Consider the following 17,477-nt stretch of genomic DNA (forward strand, 5'->3'; position numbering starts at 1 on the left):
TTCACTGAAATAGTGATTATTTGGTCATTACCTTATTTCCATTTGCGGGAGCTGACTGTATGAAAATTGGTTGTCCACATCTCCTACATTACAAAAGAGTCACTTTGGGTTGTTCTAATGATATGAATGGTGCTACAGAAATGCAAGTCCTTCCCTCTGTTGTATCAAAGATGAGACCCATAATGTCCTAATTTTGTAAGGAAGAGAAACAGAGGTTCTGCAAGGAGGCTTCGAGGTGGACTGAGTGGGTAAGCACATGGAGTACAATGTGACAAATTGTGAGGTTATACATTTCAGTGTGAAAAACAGAGGGATGAGTATTTAAATGGTGATTTATTGGGAAGTATGGATGTACAAAGGGGATCTGTACACCTTGTACACCAGTCAGTGAAAGTAGACATGCAGGTGCAGTAAGCAATTAGGAAGGTACGTGCTACATTGGCCTTCATGGCAAAAGGATGAGAGGTCAGAAGTAAAAATGTCTTGTTGCTGTGATATAGGGCCTTGGCGAGACTACATTGGAATACTGTGTACAATTTTTGTCTCCCTACCTAAGAAAGGATATACAGGGAGTGCAGTGGAGATTCACTAGACTGATACCTGAGATGGACTGTCCTGCAAAGAGAGATTGGTTCACCTTGGGCCTGTATTCACTCAAGCTTCACAGGATAAAAGGAATCTAATTGAAATGTATAAAGTTCCAACAGGGGCTGGACAGACTCGATGCAGGGAGGATGTTTCCTCTGGCTGGGGAGTCTAGAACTAGGGGAGACAGTCTCAGTATTTGGGGTAGACCATTTAGGACTGAGATGAGGAGAACATTCTTCACTCAAAGGTTAATGAAGCTGTAAAATTCTCTACCATAGGACATGGTCACTGAAAATATATAAAGGAAGAAACTGATATGTTTTTAGATATGAAAGGCATCAAGGGGTATTGGGGAAAGCAGGAATATGGTATTGAGATAGAGGCTCAGCCATGATCATAATGAAAGGCAGAGCTGGATTGATGGGCCAAATGGCCTACTCCTGCTCCTACTGTCCAAGTTTCTATGTTTAACATAATACAGCATCCCAAAGTGCTTCATAACAGCAAAGTCGAGCAGAGTCCGATACCGAGGTACCTGACGAGATCCCTGGGCAGGTGACCGAACGTTTCTCATGAGGACGCCTCGTAAAGATCAAAGAGATGGAGAGGTTTACACAGCTCAGTGAGCAGACCCTATTGCTGGTAGAGAAATGATTAAAATAAAAAATGCACGAGAAACCTGAATCAGAGATCTTGGAGGGTTTTGGGGCTGGAGGACATTTCAAAGATAGAAAGGACCAAGAGGTTCAGAAACAAGGGTGAGAAATCTAAACGTAAATTTCTGAAGTGGGAGCTAACGGCAGTCAATGCAAGCACGGGGGGTGGGGGGGATGGACACATTGGATGTGGGTGCATTACTATAAGGGCAGTAGCATTGCAATGAGCTAAAGTGGATACAGCCTTTTCAGCTGAGATCCCTTGTCCCGAAGGGATCTATGAAAACTTTCAGATCTCTGTATTCTTGTCTGCAATGGCCAGTATGCAATCTCTGCTGCTGACTTCCTGTAGGACAGTGACAATGAATTTCCAAGCTTGTCCGGGGGCCCCCTGGGGTCATGGGTATTTTTAGCACATGCCTGGGAACATGTTGGGGAATTTCTGGAATGCATCAAGACTTTGTAAAACGAAGTCAGCCTAGACTATGCATGTGGTTAGACCCTAAGCTCTTCCCACTCAAACTGCCTCCTCCCTATGTATTTACCTCCTCCCAGCTTGGCTGAAAAATGTGTTGCTGGAAAAGCGCAGCAGGTCAGGCAGCATCCAAGTAGCAGGAGAATCGAAGTTTCGGGCATAAGCCTTTCTTCAGGAATGAGGAAGGTGTGCCAAGCAGGCTAAGGTAAAAGGTAGGGAGGAGGGACTTGGAGGAGGGGCGTTGGGAATGCGATAGGTGGAAGGGGGTTAAGGTGAGGGTGATAGGCCGGAGAGGGGGTGGGGGCGGAGAGGTCGGGAAGAAGATTGCAGGTCAAGAAGGCGGGACTGAAATAAAGTAGGGGGAGGGGAAATGAGGAAGCTGGAGAAATCTGCATTCATCCCTTGTGGTTGGAGGGTTCCTAGGCAGAAGATGAGGCGTTCTTCCTCCAGGCGTCGTGTTGCCATGGTCTGGCGATGGAGGAGGCCAAGGACCTGCATGTCCTTGGCAGAGTGGGAGGGGGAGTTAAAGTGTTCAGCCACAGGGCGGTTGGGTTGGTTGGTGTAGGTGTCCCAAAGGTGTTCTCTGAAACATTCCGCAAGTAGGCGGCCTGTCTCCCCAATGTAGAGGAGGCCACATCGGGTGCAGTGAATGCAGTAAATGATGTGTGTGGAGGTGCAGGTGAATTTGTGATGGATATGGAAGGATCCCTTGGGGCCTTGGAGGGAAGTGAGGGGGAGAGGCGTGGGCGCAAGTTTTGCATTTCTTGCGGTTGCAGGGAAAGGTGCCGGGAGTGGAGGTTGGGTTGGTGGGGGGGTGTGGACCTGACGAGGGAGTCGCAGACGGAGTGGTCTTTCTGGAACGCTGATAGGGGAGGGGAGGAAATATATCCTTGGTGGTAGGGTCTGTTTGGAGTTGGCGGAAATGACAAAGGATGATATGATGTATCTGGAGGTTGGTCGGGTGGTAGGTGAGGACTAGTGGGGTTCTGTCCTGGTGGCGGTTGGAGGGGTTCAAGGGCGGAGGAGCGGGAAGTGGAGGAGATGCGGTGGAGAGCATCGTCAACCACGTCTGAGGGGAATTTGCGGTCTTTGAAGAAGGAAGCCATCTGGGTTGTTCGGCATTGGAATTGGTCCTCCTGGGAGCAGATGCGGCGGAGGCAAAGGAAATGGGAATATGGGATGGCGCTTTTACAGGGGGCAGGTTGGGACGAGGTGTAATCTAGGTAGCTGTGGGAGTCGGTCAGTTTATAGTAAATGTCCGTGTTGAGTTGGTCGCCCGAGATAGAAATGGAGAGGTCTCGGAAGGGGAGGGAGGAGTCTGAGACGGTCCAGGTAAATTTGAGGTCGGGGTGGAAGGTGTTAGTAAAGTGGATGAACTGTTCAACCTCTTTGTGGGAGCACGAGGTAACGCCGATACAGTCATCGATGTAGCGGAGGAAAAGGTGCCAGTGTAGCTGCAGAAGATGGACTCCTCCCATCTTGGTCCTTTGTCCCGCCAGCACGCATTCCCTTCTGCACTTCATTGCTATCTCTTCCACACTGTCAAACTACATCTTTATTTCAGGGCTACTCAAACAGTGAGTTGCAACTCAGAGAAAACACAGGGTCATAAACCTCATAGCTCCCATGGAATTCCGACCAAGTATAAGCAGGGTAAATGCTGAGAGGGCACTCCCCGTCATGGGATAGTCTAGGACCAAGTGGCATTGTCTCAGAATAAAGAGGCACCAAGTTAGAATGCAGAACAGTACAGCAGAATACAGGCCCTTTGACCCTCGATGTTGTGTTGATCTTTTATCCTGCAAACCACAAACTAAACCACGCTCACCTGCCTGCGCTTGACCCATATCCCTCTAAACATTTCCTATTCATGTACTTATCCAAATGTCTTTTAAACATCGTACCCATACATACCAATTCCTCAACACATTCATTCCACACACAAAGCATCCTCTATGTAAAAAAATTGCCTCACATGTCTTTTTAAATCTTTCTCCTCTCACTTTAAAAATATGAACAAACTGACTTAAAGTAACTGGGTGCAGGGTGTACACACGGCTGAATCACATGGCACTGAAGTCTCTGTACTCGAGCGCAGACGTTTGAAGAACTCCATCTTCAGATTGTCACAGACCTGGAGGGAACAGTCTTTTCGGAATGACAAAACACCCACCCGCCCCCTCCCCTGTCCTCACCTTCCACCCCACTAACCTCCGCATACAATGCATCATCCTCCGCCACTTCCGCATTTCCAAACGGAACCCACCACCAGAGATATATTTTCCTCCTCACCCCAATCGGCGTTTCAAAAAGACCATTCCATCTCCGACTCCCTCATCAGGTCCACACCCCACTCCTGGCACCTTCCCCTGCCACCACAGGAAGTGAAAAACCTGCGCCCACACCACTCCCCTCACCTCTGTCCAAGGCCCCAAGGAATCCTTCCACAACCGATAGAAATTTACCTGCACCTCTCCCAATGTCATCTACTGCATCCATTGCACCAGGTGTGGTCTCCTCTACATCGGGGAACCAGGACGCCTTCTTGCGAATCATTTCAGAGAATATCTCTGGGACACCCGCACGCACCAACCCCACCGCCCCATGGCTGAATACTTCAACTCCCCCTCCCACTCCGTCAAGGACATGCAGGTCCTGGGCCTCCTCCACTGCCAAACTGTTACCACCCGATGCCTTGAGGAGGAACACCTCATATTCCACCTTGGGATCCTACAACCACATGGGATAAATGTGGATTTCATGTCCCCTCCCCTCATATTATCCCAGTCACAAGCCTCCAACTTGGCACCACCCTCCAGACCTGTCCTTCACTCCCCCCCTGACCTATCACCTTCTCTGTCACCTTCATCCACCTATCACTTTCTCAGCTACCAACCCCCCAAAACCTCACCCCCACCCATTTATCTCTCAGCCCTGACCCACAAGCCTCTTTCCTGATGAAGGGCTTATGCCCGAAATGTTGATTCTCCTGCTCCTCGGATGCTGCCTGACCTGCTGTGCTTTTCCAGCACCACACTCTTAACTCTGATTTCCAGCATCTGCAGCCCTCACTTTCTTCTTGTCTACATTACAACAGAGACAATGTTTCAATCATATTGTAGAAAGTTCTTACTTTCTCTCTTTCATATTCCTTCTCAGGAAATTCCGGGACGTATTTCTGGACTGGGGCATCAAAATCCAGCTTTCCGGCTTCCCAGAGCTTGGCAACAGCAGTCATGGTAAGGGATTTGCTGATACTGGCAATACGCATGACTGTCTCCGGATTACACAACACCCGGTTTTCCACATCGGCATATCCCAGGCCTTAAAGCAAGTCAGAATAACAAATGAAAAGAGCTTCTTCAGGAACAGTGCAGATCCAAAGTCCCAACAACATCCAGCCTTGGGCTGACAATTGACACACAACATTCAAGCGCCAGGTGACGACACAATCTAACAATCTGCCCTTGATCACTGAATCCCCCATTATCAACATCCCTGTAGAGATTCAGGTACCATTAACTACAAACTGAACTGGACCAGACATACAAACACTGAGGCCACAGAAGCAGGTTAGAGGTTGGGAACTCTTCAGTGATCGACTCCTTTGATTGCTCCCTAGACATGGCAGAGGTCAGAGTATTGAGTACAGGAGTTGGGAGGTCACGTTGCGGTTGTAGAGGACATTGGTAAGGCCACTGTTGGAATATTGCGTGCAATTCTGGTCTCCTTCCTATCGGAAAGATGTTGTGAAACTAGAAAGGGTTCAGAAAAGGTATACAAGGATGTTGCCAGGGTTGGAGGATTTGAGCTTTAGGGAGAGACTAAATAGGCTGGTGCTATTTTCCCTGGAGCTCAAGAGGCTGAGGGATGACCTTATAGAGGTTTATAAAATCATGAGGGGCATGGATAGGCTAAATAGGCAAAGTCTTTTCCCTGGGGTCAGGGAGTCCAGAACCAGAGGGCATAGGTTTAGGGTGAGAGGGGAAAGATATAAAAGAGACCTAAGGGGCAACTTTTTCACACAGAGGGTGGTACGTGTATGGAGTGAGCTGCCAGAGGAAGTGGTGCAGGCTGGTACAATTGCAACATTGAAGAGGCATTTGGATGGGTATATGAATAGGAAGGGTTTGGAGGGATATGGGCCGGGTGCTGGCAAATGGGACTAGATTGGGTTGGGATATCTGGTCAGCATGGACGGGTTGGACCGAAGGGTCTGTTTCCGTGCTGTACATCTCTATGACTCTATGAGGCGGTTGCAAGGTGACCAAGATTGAGAACACAATATTCTGGAAGAGGTGGCAAAAAGAAAGAAGTGCAGTATCATTTTTAATAGAGAAAGGTATCAGCACAGTGTTGAGTAGCAACAGAGATGCAATAAGGAATCTAAGGGAAACAATTCACAAGTAGGATTCATCTATAGGACCCCAGTTAGTTATAGAGTCATTGTCTCACTTCAGCACAAAGTATAAACTCGGGAAATAATGGAGGTATGTAAGAAGGGCACTAAATTGTCATGAGTGATTTTAATGTTCATATTGACTAGACAAATGAAATAGGTAATGGTAACATGCAAGACAAATTTCTAGAGTGCTTTAGGGATTGTTTCTTAGAGCAGTACGTTGTAGAATCCACCAGGAACAGCCTATTTTAGGTCCAGTAATGAGATGGGACTAATAAGAGATCATTTGCTGAGGATCCTTTACGGGGTTGCGATCACAATATGCTAGAATTTCAAATTCAGTTTGAAGTAGAGCATCAAATCAGTGTCTTCAACTTAAATAAATGACAATGCAGAGAGGTATGAAGCCAGAGTCATCTAAAGCAGGCAGGGAAATAGACTACGGGGATGGAGAGTGGGTGAACAGTGGCAGACACTTAATCAGACATTTAGTCATAGAATCATAGAGACATACAGTCATAGAGACAAAGAGAGCCAGAGAGACATAGAGTCATAGAGTCATAGTCATAGAGTCATACAGACATAGAGACAGAGGGTCATAGAGACATAAAGACATAGACAGTCATAGAGACATACAGAACACAGAGACATAGAGAGTCATAGAGTCATAAAGTCATAGTCATACAGTCATAGAGACATAGAGAGTCATAGAGTTTAGTGTCATACAGACATAGAATCATAGAGACATAGTGTCATAGAGAGAGTCATAGAGACATAGAATCATAGAGACAGTGTCATAGAGTCATAGAGTCAGAGGGACATAGAGTCATAGAGACAGAGTTTTAGTATCATAGAGACATAGATAGAATCATGGAGACATAGAGAATCATAGACTTTTAGTGTCATTGAGACATAGAGTCAGAGAAACATAGTCATAGAATCATGGAGACAAAGTGTCATAGAATCATAGAGACATAGTCATAGAATCCTAGAGACATAGTGTCATAGAGGCTTAGAGTCATAGAGACATAGAGTCAGACAGACATAGAGTCAAAGAGACATAGAGTCATAGAGACATAGAGTCATAGAGAGTCATAGAGACATAGTCATAGAGTCATAGAGTTTTAGTGTCATAGAGAGTCATGGAGACATAGAGTCATAGAAACATAGAGTCATAGAGAGTCATAGAGTTTTAGTGTCATAGAGACATATAGTCATAGAATCAGAGTCATAGAGACTTAGAGAATCATAGACTTTTAGTGTCATAGAATCATAGAGACATAGTCATAGAATCCTAGAGACATAGTGTCATAGAGTCTTAGAGTTAGAGAGACAAAGAGTCAGAGACATAGTGTCGTAGAGTCATAGAGACATAGAGTCATAGAGACATAGTGTCATAGAGTCATAGAGCCATAGAGTCATGGAGTCATAGAAACATGGAGACATAGTGTCATAGAGACGTAGAGAGTCATAGACTTTTAGTGTCATCGAGACATAGAGTCAGAGAGACATAGAGTCATAGAATCATGGAAACATAGTGTCATAGAGTCATAGAGATAGAGTCATAGAAACATACAGTCATAGAAACATAGAGTCATAGAAACATAGAGTCAGAGAGACATAGACTCCCAGAGTCATAGAGACATAGTCTTAGAATCTGAGAGACATAGTGTCATAGAGCCTTAGAGTCTTAAGAGTCTTAAGAGTCATAGAGACAGAGTCATAGAGACATAGAGTTAGAGAGACATAGAGTCATAGAGACATAGTGTCATAGAGTCAGAGAGACATAGAGTCATAGGGACAGAATCACAGAGTTATAGAGACATAGAGTCAGAAAGTCATAGAGATGTATAGCAAGGAAACAGACCCTTTGGTCCAACGTGTCTATGCCAACCAGATATCCCAACCCAATCTAGTCCCACCTGCCAGCACTTGGCCCGTATCCCTCCAAACCCTTCCTATCCATATACCCAAACAGATGCCTTATAAATGATGCAAATTGTACTAGCCTCCACCACTTTTTCTGGCAGCTCATTCCACACACGTACCACCCTCTGCATGAAAATGTTGCCCCTTAGGTCTCTTTCCCCTCTCACCCTAAACCTATGCCCTCTAGTTCTGGACTCCCCAATCCCAGGGAAAAGACTTTGTCTATTTATCCTATCCATGCCCCTCATAATTTTGTAAACCTCTATAAGGTCATCCCTCAGCCTCAGACGCTCCAGGGAAAACAGCCCTAGCCTGTTCAGCTTCTCCCTATAGCTCAAATCCTCCAACCCTGGCAACATCCTTGTAAATCTTTTCTGAACCCTTTTAAGTTTCACAACATCCTTCCAATAGGAAGGAGACCAGAATTGCACACAATATTCCAAAAGTGGCCTAACCAAAGCCCTGTACAGCCGCAACATGACCTCCCAATTCCTGTACTCAATACTCTGACCAATAAAGGAAAGCATACCAAACGCCTTCTTCACTATCCTATCTATATTCAAGGAGCTATGAACGAGCACTCCAAGGTCTCTTTGTTCAGCAACATTCCCTTGGACCTTACATACTGAATCAGAACAAATTCCTCTCTATCTAAACCCTTAACACTGACCCTCTGAAGAGCATCCCACCCAGACCCACCACTCTACCCTATCCCTGTATCACTGCCTTTCCCATGGCTAATCCACCTGGCCTGCTCATCCCTGAACACTATGGGCAATTTATCTTGGCCAATTCACCCAACCTGCACATCTTTGGACTGTAGGAGGAAACCAAAGCATCCAGAGGAAAACCAGCAGGCATGTGGAGAATGTGCAAACTCCACACAGACAGTCACCCGAGGGTGGAATCAAACCAGGATCCTGGCACTAAGAGGCAGCAGTGCTAACCATGAGCATCAGGGAGCCCAGGCTGACAGATAAGACCAGGAATGTCAGAGGTTCTGTTCACTCTGAGAGCTGGCTCTGAGGGAGCTGGATCAGTGTCAAGGACTGTCTATACATAAATAAAGGTGATGGGATACCTGCCTCTGTGGATCTATTTCAATTGCCGCCATGCAACCATCAGGTTGATGTGAAGGATTTCCCACCTCACTATTGAAAGTAGAGCTGCGGAGATCTGATTTATCCTGGTACACGGTAGTTCCTTATCCAATATAAGTGAAAACAGATAGCTCCTCTTTTGTCATTTTGCCGCTAATGGTGATCAAAATGGCTGCTGGACTTTCCCCATATTACAGAAGCAATTCATAATCTGAGAGACATTCGGCTGTAAAAAGTATTATAAAAATGCAAGCTCTTTATTTAATAAAGGATTATAGGTAACATTTTCTAGGTAATAATGGTAAATATAAAGAGGATGTCAAGCTAACTTGGAACCACAAAACGAATACTGTAGTTTCTTTCCCTTTCCATGGTATGTTTTAATCATTCACATTGATTCTCGCCCTCTTCACTAGAAACATCTAACCATGATGGTCACAACTAAGGCAATACAAACCTTCCGACCAAACTTCCTTTCCATTCACAGAAACACCGATGACAATCCCAGGGGCTCCCACTTCATCCTACAAGAGAGAACACCCAAAGTCAGCTCTCAGAGAGTCACAGATTCCCTATAGTGCAGATAGAGGCCATTCAGCCCCATTGACTCTGCACTGTCCTTCCAAACACTATCCCAGCCAGACCCACCCCTTTCCCCATATTAACCATAGCTAATCTACTTAGTTTACACTGTCTTGGACACTAAGGGACAATTTAGCATGGCCAATGTACCTAGTCTGCACATCCTTGGACTGTGGGAGGAAACCAGAGCACACAGAGGAAACCCACACAGACTGAGGGAACCCACTGAGGGAAGCTAGGCATGGGAAGGGAATTCAAGCATGTGAGGCCTGAAAGTCAGTGGGTTTTTGTGATGCAGACAATGTGGAACTGATAGCTCAACTAGGAACCAGCTGGGATGGTGAGGTTGAAAACTCTTTGATTCAGTGGTGGGCGTGAGACAATGAATAGGTTCCAGCAGGGGTACACTGTTTGGAGAATGTACGAACTCCACACAGACAGTCACTCTGGGTCCCTAGCCTGTGAGGTATCAGTGCTAACAACTGAGCCATCATGCTGCCCATTGGTGAGAGAATGCACACCTCGTTTAGCAGCCACTAACAAGATTGACTAATGTTAAATTTTCCGATATGAAAGATGAGAGCTCATTTTGTCAGTCCAATCTATTACTCAGGCATCCACCTGTTAATGAATCAATTAGATGTTGAAGCTACTTAAAACAGTGTGTCAAAAACACGTGTCATCCACAGAAAAGAACTTCAGAACGGCCTCACAGTAAAAATCACCTCATCTTGAAGCACCCGAGTTAGACAGGCCATACGATCCAAGGTTTAACTTGTGACTCACCAGTTGGATCAGTTTCTCAACATCATTCACACACCATTGCTCTACACTTCTTGCGTTACTTCCAATAAAACAAGTGGTGAGGCAAAATATTTTCTCTCAGGAGGATCATGAATCTTCAGAACTCTCTTCCTGAAAAGGTGGTGGAAGTAAAGTCATTAAGTATTTTGTTTTACAGCAGAGGTAGATAGATTCGTGATAAGCAAGGGGGTGAAAGATTAACGGGGGTAAGCATGAATGTGAAGTTGAGGTTATAACCAGATCGGCCATGACCTTATTGAATGACAGAGCAGCCTCAAAGGTCCAAACAGTGTACCCCTGCTGGAACCTATTCATCGTCTCACGCCCACCGCTGAATCAAAGAGTTTTCAACCTCACCGTCCCAGCTGGCTCCTAGATGAGCTATCAGTTCCACATTGTCTGCATCACGAAAACCCACTGACTTTCAGGCCTCACATGCTTGAATTCCCTTCCCATGCCCAGCTTCCCTCAGCCACCTCCAACTATAAGTCACCTTTCCTTATTTTTATACTCCATTACCATTGAAATGGAGGCCAGCAGGGAACGTGGACTATACAAGGCACTACTTAAACCACACCTGGAATACTGTGAACAGGTTTGGACCCCTTTTCTAAGGAAATACATATTGGCACTGGAAGCAGTCCAGAAAAGGTTCGCTAGGTTGATCCTGGGAATGGAAGGATTTTCTTATGAGAGAAGATAATGTAGACAGGAGCTCTACTCGTTGGAGTTTAGAAGAATGAGAGGCAATCTTATTGCAACATACAAGATTCTTAGGGAGTCTGGCAGGGTAGATGCAAAGAGGCTGTTTCCTCTTGCCAGAGAGTCCAGGACCAGATGACATAATCTCAGTGTGAGGGGCTACCCATTTAAGATAGAAAGGGGACTTTATTTTCCTCACAGAGTGTATTGCATGGATGGAATTCTGTACTGCAGAAGGCTGTCAAGGCAGGGCCATTAACTATATTGAAGGCTGAGAGAGCTAGAGCTTTAATCAGAAAGGGAGTCAAGGGTTATGGAGAAAAGACAGGAAAGTGGAGAGTATTATCAGGTCATCCATAATGTCACTGAGGGGCAGAGCAGTGTCGATGGGCCAAATAGCCTACTTCTGTTCCTACGTCTTATAGTCTTTCCCAGTATTTCTTTGGCTCAATACTGATTAGATTTCTGTGAAGTGCCCTGGGACATTTTCGTGGGATCATATGTTAGGTGTTGAGGTCACATTTTTGGAGGGATGGGTCTCACTTTTTAAAGAGCGCCTGATTCTCGCTTCATTGAATTATATGTGATTCAGTCACTAGTTTTGCCAGATGACCTGCCTCCATTTTCAAAGATTGAAGGCCCTTAATTCAACAACAACTGCAAGGCAACACACACCAAATCCTGTTCGGTGGATTGAACATTGTTAGAAAACTTTTACTAAGCTTTGAAATGTGGTGGTTTCAAGAACAGGTCAAGAGGCTGGAAATTCTGCACCTCCTGACTCCCGAAAGCTGATCCACCATCTTCAGAGTGTGATGGAATACTCCCCACTTGCCTGGATGGGTGCAGTTCCAATGACACTCAAGAAACTTGACACCATCCAGGACAAAGAGGCTTATGTGACTGGCATCACACCCACTCCCTCCACCAGTGAAACAACATACCAGTGATGTGTACTCACTGCAAATCACCAACGCTCTTTTGATGGAACCTTCCAAACTCACAACCTCTACCGTCCAGAACTAGGATCCTCATATTTGGAAGTTAGGACCCCAAGTGGAGCTGTGAGCTAAAGTTTGTGGCTGTGACTCCTAAGCAAATAATGGTTACCATGGAACTCTGACCAAGTTACAAAGGCTATGTTTACATTCAAACCATATCACAATATCTTCAGTGTCGCTGGGTCAAGGTTCTGGAAGTCCCTTCCGAACAGCATTTCAGTCCTAACACTATCTGGACTGAAGCATTTCAAAGAGGCAGCACACCAGGACCTTTGCAAAGGACAATTAGGGATGAACAGTAAATGGTGAGAATACATAACCATGTCTGCATCCCATGAATGAATAAAAGTAAAATCCTGCATAATAAAATGAAGGCGCTTGTTTACTCAACATTCAGTGCAACAAAGTGGAAAGATGGCAGGGTTTCATCAAGCTCTGGTCTACTGTTACTCCTCACTCCTGCCACTCCACAGGAGCAGTGGCTACAGATCCAACTCAATTGTTAGAATGCTCTTGTAATCGGCCTGAACCACTGAAAAAGATAGTCAAGATTTTTTAATCACATGCAAATCATCAACTTTTCTGTAGTTTCTGTCGAGCTGTGTGAATTACAAAAGGACGTGTGGTATGGTCAATGTGATTTGAGCAGCTAGAAAGTGTAGAACTATGGTCTGCTGTAAAAGATTGGCTTCAATGCTGCATGCTGGATGTTTAAAGATTTGGTGTCGAGCTGTACATAATGCTAAACATATTTGGATTGAGTACATAATGAGCTTGCATTGACATGTAAGATGGGATCATAAGCCGAAGACTCCAAGTAGATGTTGAAAATTTCCATGGTGTTACTTTGAAGAACAGGCATTCTAGGTCAATATTTATCCCTCAACTAGCATTGCTAGAACATAGCTCATTGCTTCTTTGAGCAGTTGAATTGTAAGTGCTTGAGTATCTTGCTCCATCCAACATAGCAGTGACTGCATTTCAAAACTATTTTGTTGTCTGTAAAGCAATTTGGGAAGGCCAAAGAGGTCTTGGAAAATGCTTGATAAACAAACATACTTTCTCCTAACAGCAATCATAGCTAAGGTCATTGTAACCATCCAGCCTCATTTCTTGATACCCTAATTATCCAGTATTTTACCTTAAAGTAACGAAATTATAAGGGGGAAGATGGTGCCATACTAACAATGTCTCTGCAAGAGTAATCCAGAAGCCCAGACTAATGCTTTAAAGGACATGGGTTCAAATCCCATCACAACCATTAGCGAAATTTAAATCCAATTAATGAATCTTGGATTGAAAATGGTGGTTGGTTGATTGTGTCGTTATAGTCTTACCAGACGAGAGGGGCTGCTCTGTCATTAGAGAGAGAGAAGCGACTGGTGGTGATTTAACCTAAGGGCCACCAGACTTTAGGTGAGGGAAGAGGTTGAGAATCAGAGAATCAGAGTCCTTCATGGTAACCTCAAACCGGTGATGGGAATTGAACCCATGCTGTTGGCATCACACTGCTCTGTAAACCAACAATCCAGCCAACTGAGCTAGACCGGTGGTATTGGTGAAGCTAACACTGATTGTTGTAAAAACTTGGTCACTAACATCCTTTAGGGAAGGAAGCTGCCATCCTTAAAAGCAACCTCAAAACCACCATAATGTGGTTGCCTCTTAATTCCCTCTCAAATGGTCGAGTAAGCCACATAGCTGAAGGAGTGGACGATAAATACTGACCTTACTAATGACTTCCACATCTCATGAAATAAAGGAGAAATAAAGATAAACATTTGGAGTAGTATACCAGAATGCATTGAGGTATTATCGAAATTAAACTTTTCACCAGTTGTAATAATATTCTGCTTTCACTTTATCTCTACCACTTCATACTTTAAGACCTTAATGATGCTGTCTCTTAACTAGGTGCTATTACAAAATCTCGTCTTTCCTCATTCTTTTTACACTTGTAATCCTATTTGGGTTTTCATAATGCACAGGGCATGGCTGCAAAAACCTTGGATGAATGAAATGAAAGGAGTTTTCATGAAGGATGAAGCTATTTGCAACTTCTAATCTATTCTCCTGTTAATCACTGCCGTTCGCTCTCTGTTGACAAAATCACATGGAGAAATTGGAAACACTTGGATTTAAGGAACAGACAGAAATATGCATTGTGAAACACAAAAGCTGAGTGAAAGGAAAAGTGTATTCAATACTAAAAGACATGCTTCCACCACCCTCACACTCTTCACTTCCCATTTCCAGTACTAACTTTACATAATATGAATCTATTCCTGATTCTATTTCAATATGGTACACATAGTTTTAATTCAGGCGTATTGGGCAATGTGTCGCCGACTAAGCCAGCAATATGCGATGAACAAATATGAAAACGAATAGTGGTGGCCTTTAGAAAAAGCAAAGCTTTTTAAAATCTTCATTAGCTTACAAATGGAAATACAAAAGGCTTTCCTGACTTGATTCCTGCCTAATATTGATGAAATGTAAACCGTGCCCTTTGCTCTTTCACCTACATTTCTGCATCTTAATGCTCAGATATTGTTACTGGGGGAAAGAAAAGTAGTTGCTCAGTTCACAGCTGTACCATACAGCTGCATGAACATAGACCCCTGCAGGGCTGGCACTATGATGTGGCCAGCAGAGACAATTTCAGGGTCTTACCAGCAGCATGACCTATGGCTGAGTGATGACATTCTCAGCTTAGCCAAAAGGGCTGGTTTCGGTTGGGTTGAGTTGAGTTTGGGCCCCGTTTCAGATAATCTCAATGAGCTGCAGCTCTGAAGCCTAGGTTGACATCTAGAGGGGTACTTTTAGCAATGGGTGCTCCATCCAGCAGAGTCTGTGAAGTTGTTTAGCCTTGGTTGCAGACCATCTCTGCAGAAGGTGTTCCGAAGATTAGCAAGGTTATATGAACTTGGCTCAGCTCTTCTTTCCTGATAACTCAAGGGTGTTGTGTTCTGCCTCTACTGCAGGTTCTACCAGAAGAATTAAAGTAGAACTTCTAAAAGGAATATATTGTACTGATTGTAAAACATCAAAAGTACCTAGTTTTGCTCCATTAATAGCACAGCATAAGTCTTTGTGTGGAATTAATGTCAAATATTCCTACATGGTGACTGATACACTTTTTGAACTTATCACAAAATATCACTCCAAATATTGTTTATGATGTGGTTTAATGATGAAATTAGGACGGAAGGTAACATCTGTTACACATTTTAAATGGTCAAACTTTACTTTTCTCACACTGGTTTGAATGAAAGGGAATACCTGAAAAGCTAAAATGGTATGGTGTTGCAAACTATTACTGTTTAGACTTCCCTTTGATTGACAAAATTGGGTTATGTGCCAAATACAGAAAAAAAATTTAAATTAATGACGCCAACTAACTTGACGAGATGGCAACCAGCAAAGTTAATTGGAACTTATGAACTTCATATCTAAAGCTGTGTGGCCAAAAGGTGCACCTTCTGGGTTTGAGTTGTGATAGAATTGGGGCACTTTGAACAAAAACAAATCTGTTCTTATAACATGTTCCATCTTACAGACATTCTAAGAACCTTTTGTATATTAATGGGGACACTGTTTGCGCATCATAAGTAGTTAAAAGCAAAGGTTAGATGAATTTCCAAAAAATATTCAGGGCATAACATTGTTGTGCATGATAACAGATTTGACAGTTATTAACAAAATACTCAGATTGCTGTTATCTAATTTAAAGGGTCTTTTAAGCATTGTTCACAAAATTCAAAATAAAATCAGTGTATACACATATGATGTAACCGTGAACGTCCTTATAGAGCACTAACACCACATCTTATTCACATCCTCAGCGGGTTTGGGAGGAGGCGGAGGAGGGGCTGTTATGCAAACTGGAGCATTATAGTCCCTTGCCTTCTTCTCCACTTGATTCAAGAGGCTCTTGTAGCCAGATAGCTCTTGCTCCAGCCCGTTCTTCACCGCCACCAGGGTCTGAAAGTCAGTGGTCTGCGCTTCGATCTTCTTATCCAGGGACTTGTTGTACTCCTTGATCCGGCTGATCTCCCGCTCCTTCTCCTGCAGGTGGTTCTTGTGCATCTCATCCCGCAGCCGCAGGTCAGTCACCATGTTGCGGTAGGTCTCGGTCTCCTTCTTGATCTTCTGCAGCGGCACGCTGTTCTCCTCGAACTTGTGGCGGTAGCGCTGCAGCTCCTCCTTGTTGCGGCGGGCCATCTGGTCGTACTCCTGGCGCATGTTGCGCAGGGCCTGCTCCAGGTCCAGGGTGTTGCTCTCCGCCTGGTCCAGGTTCTGCAGGTTGTCCACCTTCTGCTGCCAGTAGATGCGCTCCTGGTCGCGCACCAGCTTGAGCTGAGCCAGCTGGGCCTCCAGCAGCTTGTACTGGCACTGGAGCTTCTCCAGGCCGGCAGTCGCATCCTCGTAGCTCTTCTTCAGGTGCTGGAAGTCACGGTCAAATTCCCGCTTCAGCTGGCACTCCTTCTCCAGCCTGGCCTTGAGCTTGTCCTTCTCCAGTTTGAGGAGCACCAGCTCGTTCTGGATCTCATCCACTCTGGCCTGGAAGTCCTGGTAGTCTTTCTGGTAGGCTTTCTCCACCGCTATGAACTCCTCTTTCTCCAGCTTCTTGAGCTCAGCCAGGAGCTCCTTGTTCTTGCGCTGCAGGTTCAGCACCGTGTTGTTGATGTACTTGGCAAAGCGCTCATTCAGCTCCTTGATCTGCTCCTTGCCCTCCTGCATGCCCTCCTGGAGGTCCTTCTCGGCAACCTCGCAGGCAGCCACCTCATTCTGCCGCTCCTGGCAGGGGGCGGCGGTCGTGCAGGTGGCCGAGCCCGGCGACGAGGTCCTAGAGCAGGAAAACATCCCTGTGCGCACTCAGCCCCCAACCTGAAGCAATAGCACCACAGACCGTTAGAGACAAGGGAGACAGCGACAGGGGGTGGGGGCGGGGCGAGGGGCGCGCGGCCCCGCCTCCCATTCAAACCACGCCCGATACTGGCCCCGCCCCCATTCACAGCCGCCCCTTCACCACCATGGGACCCGCCCACATTTGACTCCCCTCACCGTCCCCGCTTCCCATTCAAGCCCCGCCCCCCCATTCAACTTCGCCCACGTCAAAGCCCCGCCCCACTCAAACCGCGCCCAATTTGATCTGATCCTGACCCCGCGGTATTCAAAACATGCCATGCGCTGACTCCGCCCACAACAGAAACACCGCCCCACGTCAGTTCAAGC

The 17,477-nt window shown here is 45.3% G+C and overlaps 1 protein-coding gene and 1 long non-coding RNA gene across 5 annotated transcripts in view; one reads left to right on the forward strand and one right to left on the reverse strand.

Annotated features, from left to right (window-relative positions):
• The window catches only part of lactb (lactamase, beta), a 50,389-nt gene that overhangs the window by 25,114 nt on the left and 7,798 nt on the right, over window positions 1-17,477 (reverse strand). For 2 of the 4 annotated variants that reach the window (XM_072553106.1, XM_072553105.1), the window contains exon 2: window positions 15,409-17,129. The exons of 1 other annotated variant lie outside the window; for it this stretch is intronic. In XM_072553106.1, coding sequence (XP_072409207.1) covers window positions 16,056-17,105 — 1,050 coding nt within the window. In that variant the 5' untranslated portion in view covers window positions 17,106-17,129 and the 3' untranslated portion in view covers window positions 15,409-16,055. Of the gene's footprint in view, window positions 1-4,852; window positions 5,044-9,607; window positions 9,675-15,408; window positions 17,130-17,477 lie in introns of those variants that run through there. One more of the 4 variants, XM_072553102.1, reaches the window with a different exon arrangement.
• On the forward strand, window positions 1,512-11,977 carry LOC140458477 (uncharacterized). The gene is made up of 3 exons (XR_011953499.1): window positions 1,512-1,924; window positions 4,879-4,958; window positions 11,831-11,977. It is a non-coding gene; the product is annotated as an uncharacterized lncRNA (long non-coding RNA).

This window comes from Chiloscyllium punctatum, chromosome 33 (assembly GCF_047496795.1).
Source record: "Chiloscyllium punctatum isolate Juve2018m chromosome 33, sChiPun1.3, whole genome shotgun sequence".
NCBI lineage: Eukaryota > Metazoa > Chordata > Chondrichthyes > Orectolobiformes > Hemiscylliidae > Chiloscyllium > Chiloscyllium punctatum.